Source organism: Cyanistes caeruleus, chromosome 9 (assembly GCF_971803275.1).
Source record: "Cyanistes caeruleus chromosome 9, bCyaCae1.hap1.1, whole genome shotgun sequence".
Taxonomy (NCBI): domain Eukaryota; kingdom Metazoa; phylum Chordata; class Aves; order Passeriformes; family Paridae; genus Cyanistes; species Cyanistes caeruleus.
Window position 1 is genome coordinate 24,264,959 of NC_141709.1, and position 16,655 is coordinate 24,281,613.

The window sequence follows — 16,655 nt, forward strand, 5'->3', positions numbered from 1 at the left end:
AAGACAAAATTTTATTTTCCTTTCATTTCTCCAAGGATCTCTTCAGAACAGTAACAAAACTACCCCTGTCTGTGCCCTGGCAGTGTCCACTGTATGGGAAACCCTGGGGAGCAGGATACGGGACGGCCTCACATGGCTGCACTTCTCCCCAGAGAGCAACCCTGTCCCTCTGCAGAGAGCCTCTGCTGAGGTCCATCTGCCACTCATAGAGAGAAGGGTGTTTCTGAAGATGCTGGAGACAGTATTTTGAGGAAGGAAAACAAACAAAAACCCCAAAAAACCCAAAACAAACAAAAAAATTAAGCTGGCAGGGGGAAGAGTGACTTCTGTTTGAATCTAAGTAACACATTTACCATGACTCCAGTTTACGGGACTCATAGAGAGCCATAAAATGTCTCACAGTAACCCAAAATAGATCTTCTTTACCTAAAACTGTCACAATTCTCACATTTTCTTGGGTTCTTCTGGGGTGAGAAGTAAATAGCAAGACATTGTTGGAAGAGGAAAAGCTTTGCTTCCCTGCCGCCACCAAGCATACATCCCTGGCTCAGCAAGGTTCAAAGCTTCGTGACTCTGTGTGTATCAGAGAACTGCTGTGGGTCTCCACTCCACTACATGACTGCTACCAGGGTCCTGATTCTGCCCCCAGACTGCTGCACCACCAGCAGGGATCTGATGTGTCTCCTCCTCTTTCAGAATCTGGCCAATTCTAAAGCACATACCTCACGTTTCATCAGTGCCAACCTCCCGTGCAACAAATTCAAGAACCGCCTTGTGAACATCATGCCGTATGAGCTGACGAGAGTCTGCCTGCAGCCCATCCGGGGTGTCGAGGGCTCTGACTACATCAATGCCAGCTTCATAGATGGCTACAGGTAAGGATTACCTTGGGTGGATGTGCCAGCCTGTCCTGCCTGCTTGGAAACCTAGGCAGAGCTGCCTTCTCTTTCCTGAGGACTGGTCCTGACTGCCTGAGGTGGGCTGGGGACCACTCTGTTGCATTTTATCTATTTCCATCTTCTCAGACACTGCAGTGTGTGTAGTTGCAATATGTGAAGACTGCCTGTGAGTGAGCACTGCCAGGCTGGCTTATGTTGCTGTAGACAGATGCCCACATGGCTGGAGCGGCAGGCTGTGTTGGCTCCTGGGAAGGTTTTACAAGATATTCTGGTAGGCATCCCTTGGCTTGTGTTTTATATCTACAGTACCTAACTCCCCACTGTAGCAACTGGAGTTAGAAGTGTGCTTCCACTGAGTGGCTGATCCAGCAGCTCAAGGCTTGTTCCACGTTCCATGTCTTGATTTTGGGAGGAGTCTGAATCCTCAGGTAGGGCTGGCGCTGGACACTGGGAAGCCCATCACCAGGTTCATCTCTCCAGAACACAGTTTAGAAAGCACAAATTAAGATGTAGTAGGGCAGTAATGCTTAAGTTTTCTGTATCTGTCTGCTGATACCTCATTCTCATATGCTAAATGCAAGGAGAGAGGAACAGCCCAGTGGCCACATCCCCTTCCCAACCAACCCCTAGACAATAAACCAAACCAAATCACAATGATACACATAAAAGGCTTGTTCCTGTCATCTCTCTCTGCACCATCACAGTAGGGTCATCCCTCATGTGCACCATCCTCAGTGCTGAAGTGGGGGATGCAATGACAGATGTGGCACGTCCCTTACAGCTTGGCTTTGTGCCCCTGCCTCTTTTGGTCTGGTAACCTCCCAGAAGCAAAAGGCACTGCCAAAGGGAACAGATGTGGGTGCAGCCAGGCCAGCAGCTCTGTGCCTCGTCACTGCTCCAGCAGCTGAGCCCAGCAAGAGTTCCCAGGGAGAAGAGCTCTGTGGGGATAAGAGTGTGGATAAGGAGCAAAAGGGGAGCATACCAACACAGGAAAACCAAAGCAAGCTAAGCTCCCTCAGGGTGGAACAGAGTATCAGGGAAGGATGAAGGGGCTGGAGAAGAGCTGTCACAGAGCAGAGGGAGCCTCCACTCCCTCCTGCCTGTGTGGCACAGAGCCATCCACCACCAGTCATTAAGGTGGCTCCCTGGCTGCAGTCTGAGTCTGACAGATGGACTGCAGCCACTATCCTGATTCCAGAGCTGGTGGAGAGCAACACTGGCTTTGCCTCTTGGTGATGCTACAGAGGGAAATGGTGAAGGCTGCCGGCACAACAGGTGGTACCATTTCATGTGCTACTTACCCCATCCCTAAGTTCTGTTATCTCTTCCCATCCTTTCCTTTGAAACAGCATTCTTCTTGTTATCTAAAGTAATCGGTTGGCCCAAGGTCCTGCAGATATCACTGATGCTGCATCTTTATTAGCTTTTCCACTTCGTTCTGCATCCCTGTTCCATGTTTTTTACGATGTGTTATAAATCCACCTTGAAGCAGCCCCTGTCTGCATCCCGCACTTTACAGCTGCCCTGCAGCACGTTCATTAATTTTAGCACCATTAAAAATAGCACCAGTAGAGGGATGAAGGCAGGATGGAGGAAGCCGGCCCTGGTCCCGCGGGCTCCAGCGCCCCACAGTGGTGGAGCCAGCCCGGGCTCTGCTGTGCCGGGCTGGGAGCTCAGAGAGCCACAATACCAGCATGGCAGAACTGAGTCCAAAACACCAAGGGGCCTTTCTTCAGGGACCAGTCTGGGGCAGGCCACAGGGAAAATTAGGGGAGGTGGTCTGGTTGGCAGTGGAACAAAGAACAAATTCTGAAGCTTTAGAAAAGCAGACAGAACTGTATTAATGGTTTCCACACTGCCCTTGTTACTGTCCGGAGTGTATAATCCAGGTGCTCTGTTTTCCCATGCAGTGGGAGGGACGGTGGGTAATGCAGAGGGTAAAAGTGCAGGAACACAGGGGTGCTGCTGGGATCATCCCCAAACACAGTCTCTCTTTCCAATCTGGGTGGGTGCTGGCAGCCTGCTAGTGGAGGCCTGGGTGCCAAGAGGGCTCTCAGTGCAACAGCAGCACTGGAGACATCCAGCAGCAAGAGGCTGGGCTGGGGATGCCATTACCCCAGCAAGGACTAAGAGCTTTTCTGGATCCTCTGTGTTGTGCTCCCCGTGTCTGTGGGGAGCACTTAGAAGTGCTGAACAGGCTCATCTTTTCCCAGAGCCCATGGCTCATCCTAGAGACCTGCCTCCTATAGCTGGATTGTCAGCCTTGCTCCCTGGTAGCATGGGGCTCTGCCTCCAGCTCACCCAGCCCACCAGCCCCAAGGAGCAGCTGCTGCCCATCTCTGAGGAGCTGCTCTGAGCACCATTATGTTTGTCACAGGCGGCAGAAGGCCTACATCGCCACGCAGGGACCACTGGCCGAGACCACAGAGGATTTCTGGCGGATGCTCTGGGAGCACGACTCCACCATTGTGGTGATGTTGACAAAGCTGCGTGAGATGGGCCGGGTATGAGTCCTGCTGTGGGGAGAAGGGGGCTATGAGGCTGCTGTCTGTGGGAACAAGCTCTTTGCTCACCCCAGCCTGGTTTTGGCACCACTTGCTCTGGGCAAGCTTCCCACTGTCTGGTGGCTGACCCTGTGGCCCCACAACCACACAGGCTCCCAGGGAGTGGGAGGGAGGAGCAGCAGCTTGTCAGTGCTAATGTCTTACCCTGCTCCTCATCCACAGGAGAAGTGCCATCAGTACTGGCCTGCAGAGCGCTCTGCCCGGTACCAGTACTTTGTGGTGGACCCCATGGCAGAGTACAACATGCCACAGTACATCCTCCGGGAGTTCAAGGTGACGGATGCCAGGGTGAGTGCACCTGCTGGCTCCCCAGCTTCTCTGCCTCTCATGCCTCTGCCCTACCCAGGCCAGTTAAGGGAGCATGCAACAGCTCCTGGAGCAACAGGAAAGCAAATGCTGCCTTGCACTGCAGGCAAAAAGGGCTGCTGCCCACCACCTACTGCTCCTCTCTCCACAGGTTCCTGCCCTGCCAGCTGTGTCAGCCCCATGAGCAGCTCAGGGATCCCTATCAGCACCAGACCCTGTCTTGCCTGCACTGTTCACTCAGGCGAGCATTTAACACAGGTCCCCCTGCACCTGGAGTTTGTGTGTGCAGCACCAGACCGGGCACAGGACCCTTGTGTTACAGTAAACATGGTCCTAGAGTGGATAGGTAGCTAGCTGGGCCCCAAACATTGACCCAATGGACCCTGTAGGGGCCCAAAGCCCTGCTCAGCTCAGCTACCCTGGGGTGAACATGGGATAACAAACACAGGTCCCAAACATGCAGCAAAAGATCTCCCTGGGCTCATCTGTGGCCTGTGCACCTTCTCACCTGGCCTGGTTCAGGGGGTCTGAGAGCAGGTCAGAGCACCGGTGCTGAGGGGAGTGAGATCAAGCCCTCACCAGTGGTTCACATGTAGCACTCCTCTCCCTGCAGGATGGCCAGTCACGGACAATCCGCCAGTTCCAGTTCACAGACTGGCCTGAGCAGGGAGTGCCAAAGACAGGAGAGGGTTTCATTGACTTCATTGGACAGGTGCACAAGACCAAGGAGCAGTTTGGGCAGGATGGGCCCATCACAGTGCACTGCAGGTAAGTGAGGACTGCAGCCTCTCTGCAGTGAGCAGGTCCCTGTGCTCCAGGAGCGGCTTGTACCACTCCTAGAAGCTCTGCAGAGCCTTTCTGGGGCTGGCAGGACTCATAACAGCCCCTCTTGCTCCCTGTGCAGTGCTGGGGTTGGGCGCACTGGTGTGTTCATCACACTCAGCATTGTGCTGGAGAGGATGCGCTACGAAGGTGTGGTGGACATGTTCCAGATGGTGAAGACCTTGCGGACGCAGCGGCCAGCCATGGTGCAGACAGAGGTGAGCTCACCTTCTATGTGTGGCAGTGGAGATCTGGAGAAGAGAGGGGCCTGATGTCTTTGGATGTTGGACCCTACAGCCCACTGTCCTTGTGTCCCCACTGCTCATGTTTCCCTCGTTGTTGCCTTGCAGGACCAGTACCAGCTGTGCTACAGAGCCGCATTGGAGTACCTTGGCAGCTTTGACCACTATGCAACGTAACAGTGCTTTCCTCCAGTCGCGGTGGGGATGTCAAGGAGTGGAGACAGGTCTCTCTGAGCCAGAGCCACCCATTCCTCAGTCCTGTACAGGTGGAGGTACTGCCCAGGCAGCAGACCTCCATGCCAACCAGTTTTGACCACGGCATTTAGGAACTTAGCCCCAGCGCCAAATGAGGGAATCCGACTCCAAAAGCATTTCCAGTCTCTGGCTGAATTTCTGCTCATGTGCATCTCTCACCCTCTCTCATGCCGACTGCATTTCACAGCAAGGCTTTAGGTGGGTGGAATGGGATCTTTTTTTTAAACATGTAAAATAGTTACTAGTGGTTTTTATAATCTTCTCTCTCTTTATTTTTTATTTTTTGCAAGTCTTAATGTTTTGCCCAAGCAGAACTGGACCCGCCAAACCTTTGGGAGTTGGGTTTTGTTTTCTTAATTTCCTTTTGCTTTTACATTTTTTTACTGCCCTGTGTTTATTTCAGCCCAGTCACTGCTGGTTCTGCCCATTTTAGTGCAGCTTCCATGGTAATTTGCAGCAGCTGGCTTGTGGTTCCTGCCCATCTCCATTCCCCATAGGCTTTTTAATCCTCTGTAGAATATGAAATTTCATGGAACTGGACCTAAGCTACCAATTATTTTTTTAGTCTTCTTCCCCCCACCATTATTTCCTTAGTAGGTTTGGGTTTGGGAGGGCATGTGGGGTCGCTGGAGAAGCGTCCCTTTGTCAGCTGGAAACCATTCAGTCCTATTACAATACGTGTTCAACCAATCCAGTGACCGTGTGTATTGGCAGATCCTGATATGACGTGAGTTGTCGTCGCCTTGTTTGTGAGAGACCCGAAATCCCGGGCTCCAGGAATTGGAACCTCTTTTTGTGTGTCTTGCTGGAAAGGGGCAGGAGTATTGAGGGGGTCCCTCAGTTCCCCAGGGAGGGAATGGAAAGAGCAAGAGAGCAAGACACGGCCCTTTGTGTTAATCCCACGGTTCTGTGCGTGCAAGCGCCATCCTGTCACCTCTCACCAGTGGAGTGCGTCAGAGCATTGACAAAGACAAGGAGCACAAGCCTAGGCAATCCACAGCAGAGCTGCACCAGCTCTCTTTGGAAGCAGGGTACTGCAGGGAAGGGGGGAAGGGGAGTACACATGGCTTCAGAGGTTGGGTGTATCTATAATTTCTGCTATCCTGCAAATGTTAAGAGTCACTAGAATATTGTACTTTCCGCTACTTCAGGATGTTCTAATGAACCAATGTGGCAAGACTACTGGACTTAATTTAATGGTACTATATATTAATACTCCTTATTATATCACGCTTGCACTAAAGATGGGGAGTGAGCAGCCCTCTTTTGAGTGCATTGAGTTATGAATAAAGGTGGTGGAAGGGTATCTAATTGTATTATCACATGTATTCCGAATGTTAAGAATCCAAGCTACGTTGAAATCAGCAATCCAGGGTTGGTAATGTTGGAGGACACATTCATTTTTACCTTGTGGATGCATAGTGCTGTAGGGGTCACTGTTGTATACAGTCTGTTTTCTATTTGTTAATAAAAAAAAATCTACAGCATCATTGCATAATTCTTGATGTTAATAAATTTGAATAATTGGGTTTCATACAAGCTGGCTTTCCTGTCTGTTTCTTCTGCAATAAGCCGAGGCCATAGACTCCTTTGGCAATTGGCACACTCCTCAGCCTGTGGCAGTTAATTTCTTTCCCACAGGTATCTCCCAGCCATGAGTGTGCCACACTTTCTGCAGGGACCCTATGCCTGGAGGGAGCTTGGAAACCTAAGATAATTCCTCTTGTGCATGTGTGTGCTCACCTCCTGCCTCTCTGCAGCTGCACAGGAGTGCACTGACTGGCTGGACTTGCAGGAAAGAGAGGGGTCAATGGTGATGGTTGCCAGCCTCCTGGGACGCTGCAGTAATGCTGTTCTCTAGCACTGAGCACAGTTGTGTATTCATGTGCTCAGTTATTCATGTTAGTGCTCAGCAGTAAAGCCATCACCTGGCCCTTGACTGCAGAGCAGCACCCAAGTTTGTTCAGGTGTGAAACCCCTGCCCAGGCTGGCAACCCTCCCTGCTCTGTGTGGACAGCCCAGTCCAGCCCTGCCTATGTGTGAATGGCAAAACACAAAGTGCCAGCTCCTGGAGAGATCAGCACCTACACACAGCACAGGTGTGTGAGGGAAAAGCCAGTGCAAGGGGCAGAACCACATGGATCAGGACCCTATGGCATCTCCATCCTTCCCAAGGGAGCCAAATCTGCCCTGGCCAGCATATCCACGATGGGTGGGAGTGCGTGGCAGACTGAAGAGCTTTTCCCTAGCATAGCTATGGGCACCATAATGATTCCTCAGTGACTGCTGGAGCTCAATCACACATAGTGTTCCTTGCTAGGCCAGACCAGTTCCTGGGTAGGTGCCAGATGCAGAAATGTTTTCCCCTTGCCTAGCTCATTCTTACTACACTGCTTCACTACAGAGTGGCCTGAGGGGCTGTTGGGCAGCATCACTGAGGATGCAGATCCACAGGCAAAGCAAGCTCCTGCCCGTGAGACAGCACACGTGTGCATGTGTGTTTGTGGGCACGTGCCAGCATTGCTAGCATTGGGATGCTTGTCATTGCTGTCAGGGTCCAGGATGGCAGAGCAGCAAGCCAAGTGAACACCTGCTCACACACGGGTGTGTCTGGGGAGGATGGGCACCCTGCTCACATCAGCAGCCAGCCAGCTGGGAGATGGTCAGTGAGCACCTGCCTGTGCTGCAGCAGCAGTGCTTGGGCTGTGCTGCCAAACTACAGGTGGTGATAATGCTTCTGCCACTCACTGAGCACTCAGCCACACAAAGCTTTGGTCCATGCACAGCCTTTAATGCAGAGATCCTCACCAAGAGTTGCCAGAACACTTAGAGATATGCACACATGCATGGGCCTTCTTTCTCCATGTCCAGGAACACTTTGCACTTCCTTCCCCACCTGTGGGCTTGTCTGTGGACTGAGCAGAAGCAGGAGGAAGCAGAGAAAGGGTGAATAACCTCAGCATGGAGTGCACAAAGAATAACACGAGTGAGCCCAGGCCTCTGTGACAAGGCTATTGCTAGTAGCCACATGGCCAAAGCCTCGTGCTGATCTCACAGGCCAGGAAAGGCTCAGTGCACAAAGTGTGAGCACATGCCACCTTGTCAAGGGGACAGGCCCCTCGGAGGTCAGAGAGCAGCAAAAACAGCTGCTGCTGGGACAGCTTTTCTCCAGTCCCTTTTCTCCACTCCTCTGGCCTGTTCACACAAAGCCAACACTGCTCCAAAGGAAATGGACTTGCATCATTTTAAAAACACTTACTCTTTCAACACTTATTTCCCATTATTTCTGTATATCTCACAAGATAGAAGTGGAACAAAAAAAACATGGTGCATAGTAGATGAACAGCAATGCCAGCCTGCTCTGCCCTCTGAGCCAGCACTACAGCTTGCGCCACACTCCAGGCAGAGCCATCCTGCTTCCTCCCAGGGCTTGGTACTGACATTCCTGGGCTGCTGCACTGCTCAGCTTTTCCTGGCTAGAAAGGATTTACCACAGCTGGCTTTTTTTTTTTTTTTTTTTTCCCCCTTCATTTTTCTTTGGTATCAGCTTGAGGCTTTTCCCTCCCTCTGGTATCAGTACCACACTGTGCTCCAGATCTGAAGGGAATGGTCTGGAGACAGTGCTGTAAGACACTTTAGCGTCTTCTGTTTGGAGTCTCAAACAGACCAGCCATATTTGCACTGAGCAATCGAGCTGGGCTATTACTGCTGTCTTTTTTTTTTTTTTTCCCTGCTGAAAATTTTCCATTCCTTAGTTATACCAGGTAGCCCCAATGCAGCCTCAGATAAGCAGCTCTGAAAAGGCCACAGTTTGGCAGGTGGGACAACAGCTAAATGGCAGCTAGTCAAAGGTGAATTTCTGGGCACTGAGGTGCCCTTCTGCTCTTTCGATTTTCGTATTTTTATTCATACCACTGATGCTTATAGCAAGAGCTGTTCAGGCACTGCCCAAGCTTGGCTTGCCTCCTAGTGATGTTAACTCACAGGATCATAGAGTGGTTTGGTTTAGAAGAGACCTTTAAAGATCAGCTACTCCAAATACCATCCTGACCAAGCACTATCCCTTTGGGATTCCATTGCTTTAAATTTTTTTTTCAAAGGCAAAATAGTTGTTAAATAAGGAGAAAGAAATAGCTGTAACACTGAAAAAAATCTGAGCAGACTCTGCACAGTAGCTTGGCAACTCCTTCCCCCACAGTCCTCAAATTTCTTGTCCTCAGCAACATCACCATTTTCATTTCTAATGTTTCCTAGTTAAGAGTGACTTCTTTTTTTCTTTTCTTTTCTTTTTTTTTTTTTTTTTTTTTCCTCTTTTTACCTTTTTTTCCTGTTTGACCTGGTTCATTTCTGAGGGCAGGAATAATCCTGATCCTTCCAATTAAAAGCTCATTGTTGCCCTTTTTCTGGTTATAATAAGCAATCTCAGTCTCCAGTAACAATTACAGGTTTGTGAGCTTCCATGCCTACACATTTCTGCTCACAGGAACATTTTGCCACTGAAAAGGCTGAGTCGTGTCTCCTGTGGACAGCAGGTCGAGGGAGGTGATTCTGCCCCCCTCCTCTTGTAGAGACTTTGCTCTTGTGAGACCCCACCTGGAACACTGTGTCCACCTCTGGGGTTCCAAACACAGGAGTAACATGGACCTGCAAGTAAAAGGTCCAGAGGAGGTCCCAAAGATGCTCAGAGGGCTGGAGCACCTCTCCTGTAAAGACAGGCTGAGAGAGTTGGGGTTGTTCAGCCTGGAGAAGTAAAGGCTCCAGAGAGACTTTACACAATTTCCTGTGCCTAAAGAGAGAATTGGAGCAGGACTTTTCATGAGGGTCTTAGTGATAGGACAAGGGGGAATGGCTTTGAACTCAAAAGAGGGCAGGATTAGATGTAAGGAAGAAACTCTTTCTCTACAAGGGTGGTGAGGCACTGCAACAGATTGCCCAGAGAACTTGTGGATGCCTCATCCCTGGAAATGTTCTAGGTCAGGTTGGATAGGACTTTGAGCAACCATGTCTAATGGAAGTTGTCCCTGTCCAATGCAGGGGGGTGGAACAAAATAATCTTCAAAGTCTCTTTCAACTCAAACCATTCTGTGATTCTATGATAATAGAAAGTTTGTGTTTCTTGACTAAAGGATGACAAGTGCAGCTGCCAAGCCACCAGAAAAGCCAGAAATGCAATTTGTCTCAAAATTGTTACCTGACAGTTGTCTTGATTTTTTATATGAGGCTGTGTGTTGTGCCTGGTGCTGCTGTAATCTGCTTTAAGAGGTTGGTATGTATATACCTGGCAATTCAAAATCTGAGCAGGTCAGAGAGGCAGCAGACTAGGGAAAACCTGTGTTGGAGTGATGTTTTGTTAGGCCTTTCAGGGCTGCTGCCTGCCTGTATCATGACAGCACAGGAAACACGTATTAAGAGAAACAGAATGAAATCAAGGTTTTTAGGCATGAGGGACCAAGTGTGGTCTCCAAGGACGCCTATGACCTTTTTCAAGTGGGCTGTGTGTAAGAGACGGTCCGAAGATTCCCTCATCTGTCTCACAACCGTCTCAAGGACAGAGACTGAGACCCTGAATATCACAAGGGACTTGGTTTGGGGGTTTGGGCCTAGCTGAGATGGATGTTTGCTCAGTGATTGTTTGCAGGTGGCTGCACGGTACACTGCTCTCGTTCCTGCTGGTGAGCAGAGGCTTGGTAACCTGCACAACGGGTTTTCCACGACTCATGGCTCTCATTCCTGCTGGTGAGCAGATGTTTGTGCGTGGTACCCGGTGCAATGGGTTTTCCACAACACCTTGTCCTTGTTCCTGCTGGTGAGCAAAGACTTGCAAGACATGGATCGCTCTGTACCCTACACCTGCTCCCTGCGCAATGGAATTTCATTACAATGATCATCAATCTCATCTGGTTTTGGCCCTGCGCCCCTCGCTTTGCAAAAGACTATAAAATTATACCCCAAACTTACCTTCCTTTGAGATCTCCCCAACGGACAGAAGACTCTGCGTCGTTGGACGGCTGAGTGGACTTCGACGTTGGTAGCTATAATCCCCTTACTCTCTTTCTCTTATGCTTTGCTTTCTCTTTTCTTTCCCTCTATCGCATATTAGTGCTGATGAGCACTCAATAAACTGTGTTTTCTTGTTTAAGTCCTTGGTTTGCTGATAATCTTTTGTACTCTAAGACCGGCTAAAAGAACCACATCACGAATCCCACCTTGCGGATCGTGACATAAATTGGCGTCACGGACAGGATTCTGAGAGACAGAAGGGGTTGCAGGTTGTTGTGCAGTCTGTATCAGGGGAAGGACGTTTCGCTTCAGCCGCACCTAGCCTGCCACGCTGGTGAGCAGTGTCTAGAAAGCAAGGGAGGCGACTCGAATTTCTCGCAAACTGCACACGCCCAGGTGAAAAGCACCCCTACACTCATTTGAGGGCTCTGTCTTCAGAATTTTACACGGGATCTTTGAGTACAAAAGGTGGGACTTACTGGTTTTTTATATTTTGACTGCTTGGTGTAGCGGAGAGTCTGAATTTTAACATAAAGGTGTGCCTCCCAAGCAGATTTGGTCTCTCCACCCACGGCAGGGGGGAACGCAGCGTTGGCTGCGTCTGATGTAACTGAGTTTTACCTCCCTGTAGTGGTTCTGTGTACTGTTATGTGTTTTTGATGAATTTTGACTGCTTGGTGTAGCGGAGAGTCTGAATTTTAACATAAAGGTGTGCCTCCCAAGCAGATTTGGTCTCTCCACCCACGGCAGGGGGGAACGCAGCGTTGGCTGCGTCTGATGTAGTGTGAGTTTTACCTCCCTGTAGTGGTTCTGTGTACTGTTATGTGTTTTTGATGAGTTTTGACTGCTTGGTGTAGTAAAGAGACAACTTGAATTTTAACATAAAGGGGTGCCTCCCAAGCAGATTTTGTCTCTTCATCCATACAGGGACGCGAAGGGTGACGTGGCAAAGGCTGCGTCTGTGCGTAACTTAAGTCTTACCTCCCTGTAGTGGTACTGAACCCTTCACACACACAAACATGAGTGAACACTCTGAAAACTCTAGTATAAAAGGTAAAGCTGCATTCATTGCTTTGTTAGCAAAACACAATGCTAAGCCCTCCCCAACTGGGGAAGAATGGGCTCAAAATAATTGGTACAACCTAGAAAATGTAACTGATAGAATTTGCTCCCTGCAACATGAGGCAAAATTCAAATTTGGCCGTAATAAAACCATAATTTGTTCTGTATTGGGAGCTTGCCTTACGTCAGCTGTAGAGGCTCGCACGAGACGAAGGCAGGAAGAAAATGCAATTATTGAATCCCTACAAAATTTAGTTGAAAGTTTGCAAAATGAAAATAATTTGTTACGAACTGCTCTGAGTGAGGAGTGTGCCAAAAATTCACAGTGTGCTGATTCCTTTAAGGAGTCGCTGGAAAAAGAAACTCCTCAGATAAATCACAAATATTCTCAAGCAGAATTACATTTGGTAAAAAATTGTGGTGAAAACTGTTGCTCCCAAATAAGACCTTTGATTAAAACAGAATATAACTATATCAATGATGAAGATCTTGATCCACATATAGCCACTAAAGAAATCCCATACACTGCTACTGAATTGGCTAAGTTAAAAAAGGAGTATGGGCGTCTCCCTCACGAGTCAGAGACAGAATACGTATTCCGAGTGTCTCTCACAGGGGGAGATCAAATTCGATTATCTGAACAAGAAGCAAGTGGTTACTGGGGACATGGTGTTTTCTTAACAACAGGAGATAACCGCAACCCATGGTCCCTAACACAGCGAGCTGCATATTGGGCAGGGGGACTTAACCCCCTGGAAAGGGGAGATCCTGTAGCTCTAACCGGCTCCCCAGACCAAATTCTCAAAAACATTCATAAGGCAGCTTGTCTACAACTGATTTATGAAAGAAAATTAATTGTTGGTTATGAATCACCAATTTTGTTACCTGTGAAAGCTGAAATTATGACCCCTTTAATTTGTGGTCTTCCAGAATCACTGAAACCTACAGCAATTCTCCTCCAAACAACCACAGATGATATCCTTGTGGGAGGAGATGAAAAAGAAGTAATAAAAAATAAAGATACTGAAAAGAGGTACACTACCTGGGAAAAGGAATTGTTGGTAGATAATCCAGCTCTCATAGAAGGAGAAAAAATTACACAACAACAACCAATTGCATTAAAAGGCCCTTTTGAAATTACTAAGACAGCCACTACTGGGACTCTCCACCCTGACGGGGTGGCCCAGAGGGCCACAGTGAGAAAGTGGTATGCCCGGATTGAACATGACTCTAACATCTTCTCAATAACAGAAGGAGCTGTAAAAAATCAGGTGATACAAAAAACTGAGAGCTTAAGTAGCAGCCATGACAAACCTGACTTGATAATTAAAGAAACCCCTCCCAACATAAAAACAGAAAAGGGTAGGCTGATTTCTAGCCTACAGTATTGGTGGAACTTGGGGGTGAAGAAAGGGGTACCGAAGGGTTTAATGGTTAACCTGCCGCTTAAAAAATTAAGTAAATTGGTCTCTCAGTGGCAGGATTCCAGCCCCATTGTACCAAGCGCTCCACCTCGCCCTCAACTGATTCTGGGCAGTGGGCCAAAGCAACACCACTCACAGGTTCTGGACAGTGAGCAAAAACAATCAGCAAACTCTTGGTTCACTGATACCTCTGCCAAACGAGAGGGAGAGGTGTGGAGGTGTGGGGCAGTAGCCCTCCACCTTTCCTCTGCTGAACAAATCGTTACTGAGGGAGAAAGCAGCACTCAGGCTGCAGAGCTGATAGCTGTTTGGAGTGTTTTCCAACATGAGGTAGAGAATACCTCTCCTGTCTGTATCTACACTAACTCCTCTGCTATGTTCAAGGGATATACTGAGTGGCTTCCTTTTTGGCAACAAAAGGACTGGGAAGTAAACAGAATTCCAGTATGGCAAAAGGAAAAGTGGCAAGAAATTCTACGCTTTCTGCTGGTAAGAGTGGGGATTATATCTTGGTTAGTCCAAACTGAAACTTTTAAAAGAACTACAGGAGAATATTCATGGGTAACCTCCGATGCCCTGGGGATAGAGCATTGGATAAACACCCACTGGATAATTCCATCATTTTAATCTCCTGCCCCTATGTGGCAGACTCTGTTTTGTTTATTTTCTACAGAAGAACACCGAGGGACATGAAGATCAGATAAACCATGAACTTATAGATTTAAAATAAATGCTGTAACAAAGCCTATATTTAGTGTAATAATCACATACCATGGTGTGAATACCCCTTTTTGTGCTAAATGACAAAGCTAATATTTTCCCTTTCTTTTCTGTTAACTCAAGGTGATGATGTTTCAATACGCTGCAGACTGAGTACCGGATCCCATACTGAGCCTGTACACAGTCAAGTTGCCGGATCTCGTGGCCAGGTTATATCTTGTGAAACTCGGAATCAAGATTGTTGGCTGAATTTAACGGCTGTACAATTGTCCTCCAAAGTCGTGTGTGGTAAAAACAATACCAAATATTGAGGAGAGCTTAATATTCAGGTTGTACTACCTACCACACAACCACCAATTAGATTGACTCCAAAAATTTCTGAAATTGGACCCTATGTAATCAGGAAAACTGGCCAACAACAAATGCTATTTAATCCAGCATGGTCTATCAAACAGGTTAAATTACTAATGCAAAACAATGTCTCAGAGATTCAGCCAGCTTGTTCACCTTTTTTGCAAACTTCCTTTGAGGGGTGGACAACCTGGTTGCGAAAGCGAAATTCTTTTCACAAACGGATGACAAGAGATATAACCGGTGTCATGGGATCAGGACTAGGAATTTTGAATAGTATTGATTCAGAAGTATTGATGTATAAATTGGCTGTTGCAACTAAAGATTTGACCAAAATACAACAACCACTGAGGTCATCTTTAACTGCTTTGGGAACCCAACAGTGGTTGCTATTAAACATATTACCAAATTGGGAAAGGGTAAATGTAGATGATCACAAATTAATAATTGATGCACTCAGTGCTACCCAAAACAATGTTTCTCTGGCTCTTAGCTGTATTCAAGCCCAGTTGTGGATGCAGTCAGTTGCTGCATCAATTATCAGAGAGGGTGAAGAAGGCACCTTTCCCACTGAGATTCGGAAAATAGTCTGGGACAATGCCAATGATTTTGAAAAGGAATTTCAATCTTGGTGGAATTTGGTAAATTTTACCTACGATCCCATCACAAACACAGCCACAGCTTTTGTGTTGACAATACGTAATGCTTCAGTACATTCAATCTTTCCTATCATTGCATTGGGGCTGAATCATGACGGAGCTGTTCTCTATCCTTTAGAGCATAGGGAATGGGCCCGTCAGATTGGTGGGAAATGGCAAACTGTTGGTTTAGAAAATTGTATTGTCCAGGAACAACAAGGGTTTATCTGTGAAAGTAATGCAATCAAAGCTCAAGACATTTGTTTAGACAGAGAACAGAATATCTGTCATTTTGAAATCCATTCTAATGACACTTCTGAAACAGTGCTTGTGTATGTAGGCAATGGATGTGTATGCTTGAGAACTGCTTGTGATAGTATGCTTGTAGAAAACATAGTAGTGGATACTAAGAATCATTCAAATTTTTGTGTATGCAATTTTACTAAGATTATAGGTTGTGACTTTTTTTATTTAGCTCCAGTTACTTCATATTATCTTTTGCAGTATAATTACACTTTGATTCATCGTTTAGTGCCTGCTCCAATTGGAATGAACTTTACTCTGGTAAGGCAATTGTTGCTTCACCAGGATTTAATCGAAATTTTGGAAAAGATCAAAAAGGATGGACAAAAGACCTTAGTTACCACAATGTGAAAGGAATACATCGTGTTCTGGAAAGAGTAAGGAAAGATGCTGAACACAAGTGGTGGGACACTCTTTTTGGGTGGTCACCAACTGCTACAGGTGTTTTGAATGATTGGTACTTTACATGTTGCTGATACCCCTAAGGTTATCGATACTCGATGAATTATGCAGGCACTACAATAAATAATTTGACATTGTGACTAGGAGGTTAATCATTTTATTATGGTGTATTTTAGAATATAATTTATTGTTTGTTTTAAGATAAGAAACCAATCTGTAAGTTTTAGTTGAAATTATATATAATAGTTTTTCTTTGAAATCAATATATTGATTTTCTATTGTTTTGTTTTTTCTTTTTCCTTTTTCTGTCCCTTATCTTTTCCCTACTACCTGTCTCTGTTTTTTCTGGGATATACTACCAACTGTAACGAGTCCTGAAGACTTCAGAGAAGAATTCTGCAGCAGCACTACAACATCGTGCAGAAAGACCTCGACGATTGTGAGCCACGGGGTGGTGTAAGAGACGGTCCGAAGATTCCCTCATCTGTCTCACAACCGTCTCAAGGACAGAGACTGAGACCCTGAATATCACAAGGGACTTGGTTTGGGGGTTTGGGCCTAGCTGAGATGGATGTTTGCTCAGTGATTGTTTGCAGGTGGCTGCACGGTACACTGCTCTCGTTCCTGCTGGTGAGCAGAGGCTTGGTAACCTGCACAACGGGTTTTC

At 47.3% G+C, this 16,655-nt stretch overlaps 2 protein-coding genes and 1 long non-coding RNA gene across 63 annotated transcripts in view; 2 read left to right on the top strand and 1 right to left on the bottom strand.

The window, feature by feature from the left end:
* PTPRF (protein tyrosine phosphatase receptor type F) overlaps positions 1 to 6,627 on the top strand; it is a 376,832-nt gene extending 370,205 nt beyond the window's left edge. For all 47 annotated transcript variants that reach the window (XM_086902277.1, XM_086902303.1, XM_086902267.1 and 44 more), the window contains 6 exons: positions 697 to 875; positions 3,277 to 3,403; positions 3,626 to 3,751; positions 4,383 to 4,537; positions 4,674 to 4,809; positions 4,942 to 6,627. In XM_086902277.1, coding sequence (XP_086758403.1) covers positions 697 to 875; positions 3,277 to 3,403; positions 3,626 to 3,751; positions 4,383 to 4,537; positions 4,674 to 4,809; positions 4,942 to 5,010 — 792 coding nt within the window. In that variant the 3' untranslated portion in view covers positions 5,011 to 6,627. The remainder of the gene's footprint in view (positions 1 to 696; positions 876 to 3,276; positions 3,404 to 3,625; positions 3,752 to 4,382; positions 4,538 to 4,673; positions 4,810 to 4,941) is intronic.
* Positions 1 to 16,655, bottom strand: part of LOC147651685 (uncharacterized) — a 115,556-nt gene that overhangs the window by 97,644 nt on the left and 1,257 nt on the right. Inside the window, exons 2-3 of one of the 15 annotated variants that reach the window (XR_015290503.1) lie at positions 10,280 to 10,580; positions 5,357 to 8,003 (exon numbers count right to left, since the gene is read on the bottom strand). The exons of 12 other annotated variants lie outside the window; for them this stretch is intronic. This is a non-coding gene — a long non-coding RNA (uncharacterized LOC147651685). Of the gene's footprint in view, positions 1 to 5,356; positions 8,004 to 10,279; positions 10,581 to 16,655 lie in introns of those variants that run through there. 2 more of the 15 variants (XR_015290505.1, XR_015290500.1) reach the window with 2 other exon arrangements.
* Positions 10,591 to 14,308, top strand: LOC147651686 (uncharacterized). Its single transcript, XM_086902317.1, has one exon. It carries the CDS (start codon positions 12,108 to 12,110, stop codon positions 14,199 to 14,201), a length of 2,094 nt encoding a protein of 697 aa, XP_086758443.1. The 5' UTR covers positions 10,591 to 12,107; the 3' UTR covers positions 14,202 to 14,308.

What these genes read in the sequence shown, in the direction of transcription:
- LOC147651686 (XM_086902317.1), top strand. Translation starts at nt 12,108, where the DNA reads ATGAGTGAACACTCTGAAAACTCTAGTATAAAAGGTAAAGCTGCATTC.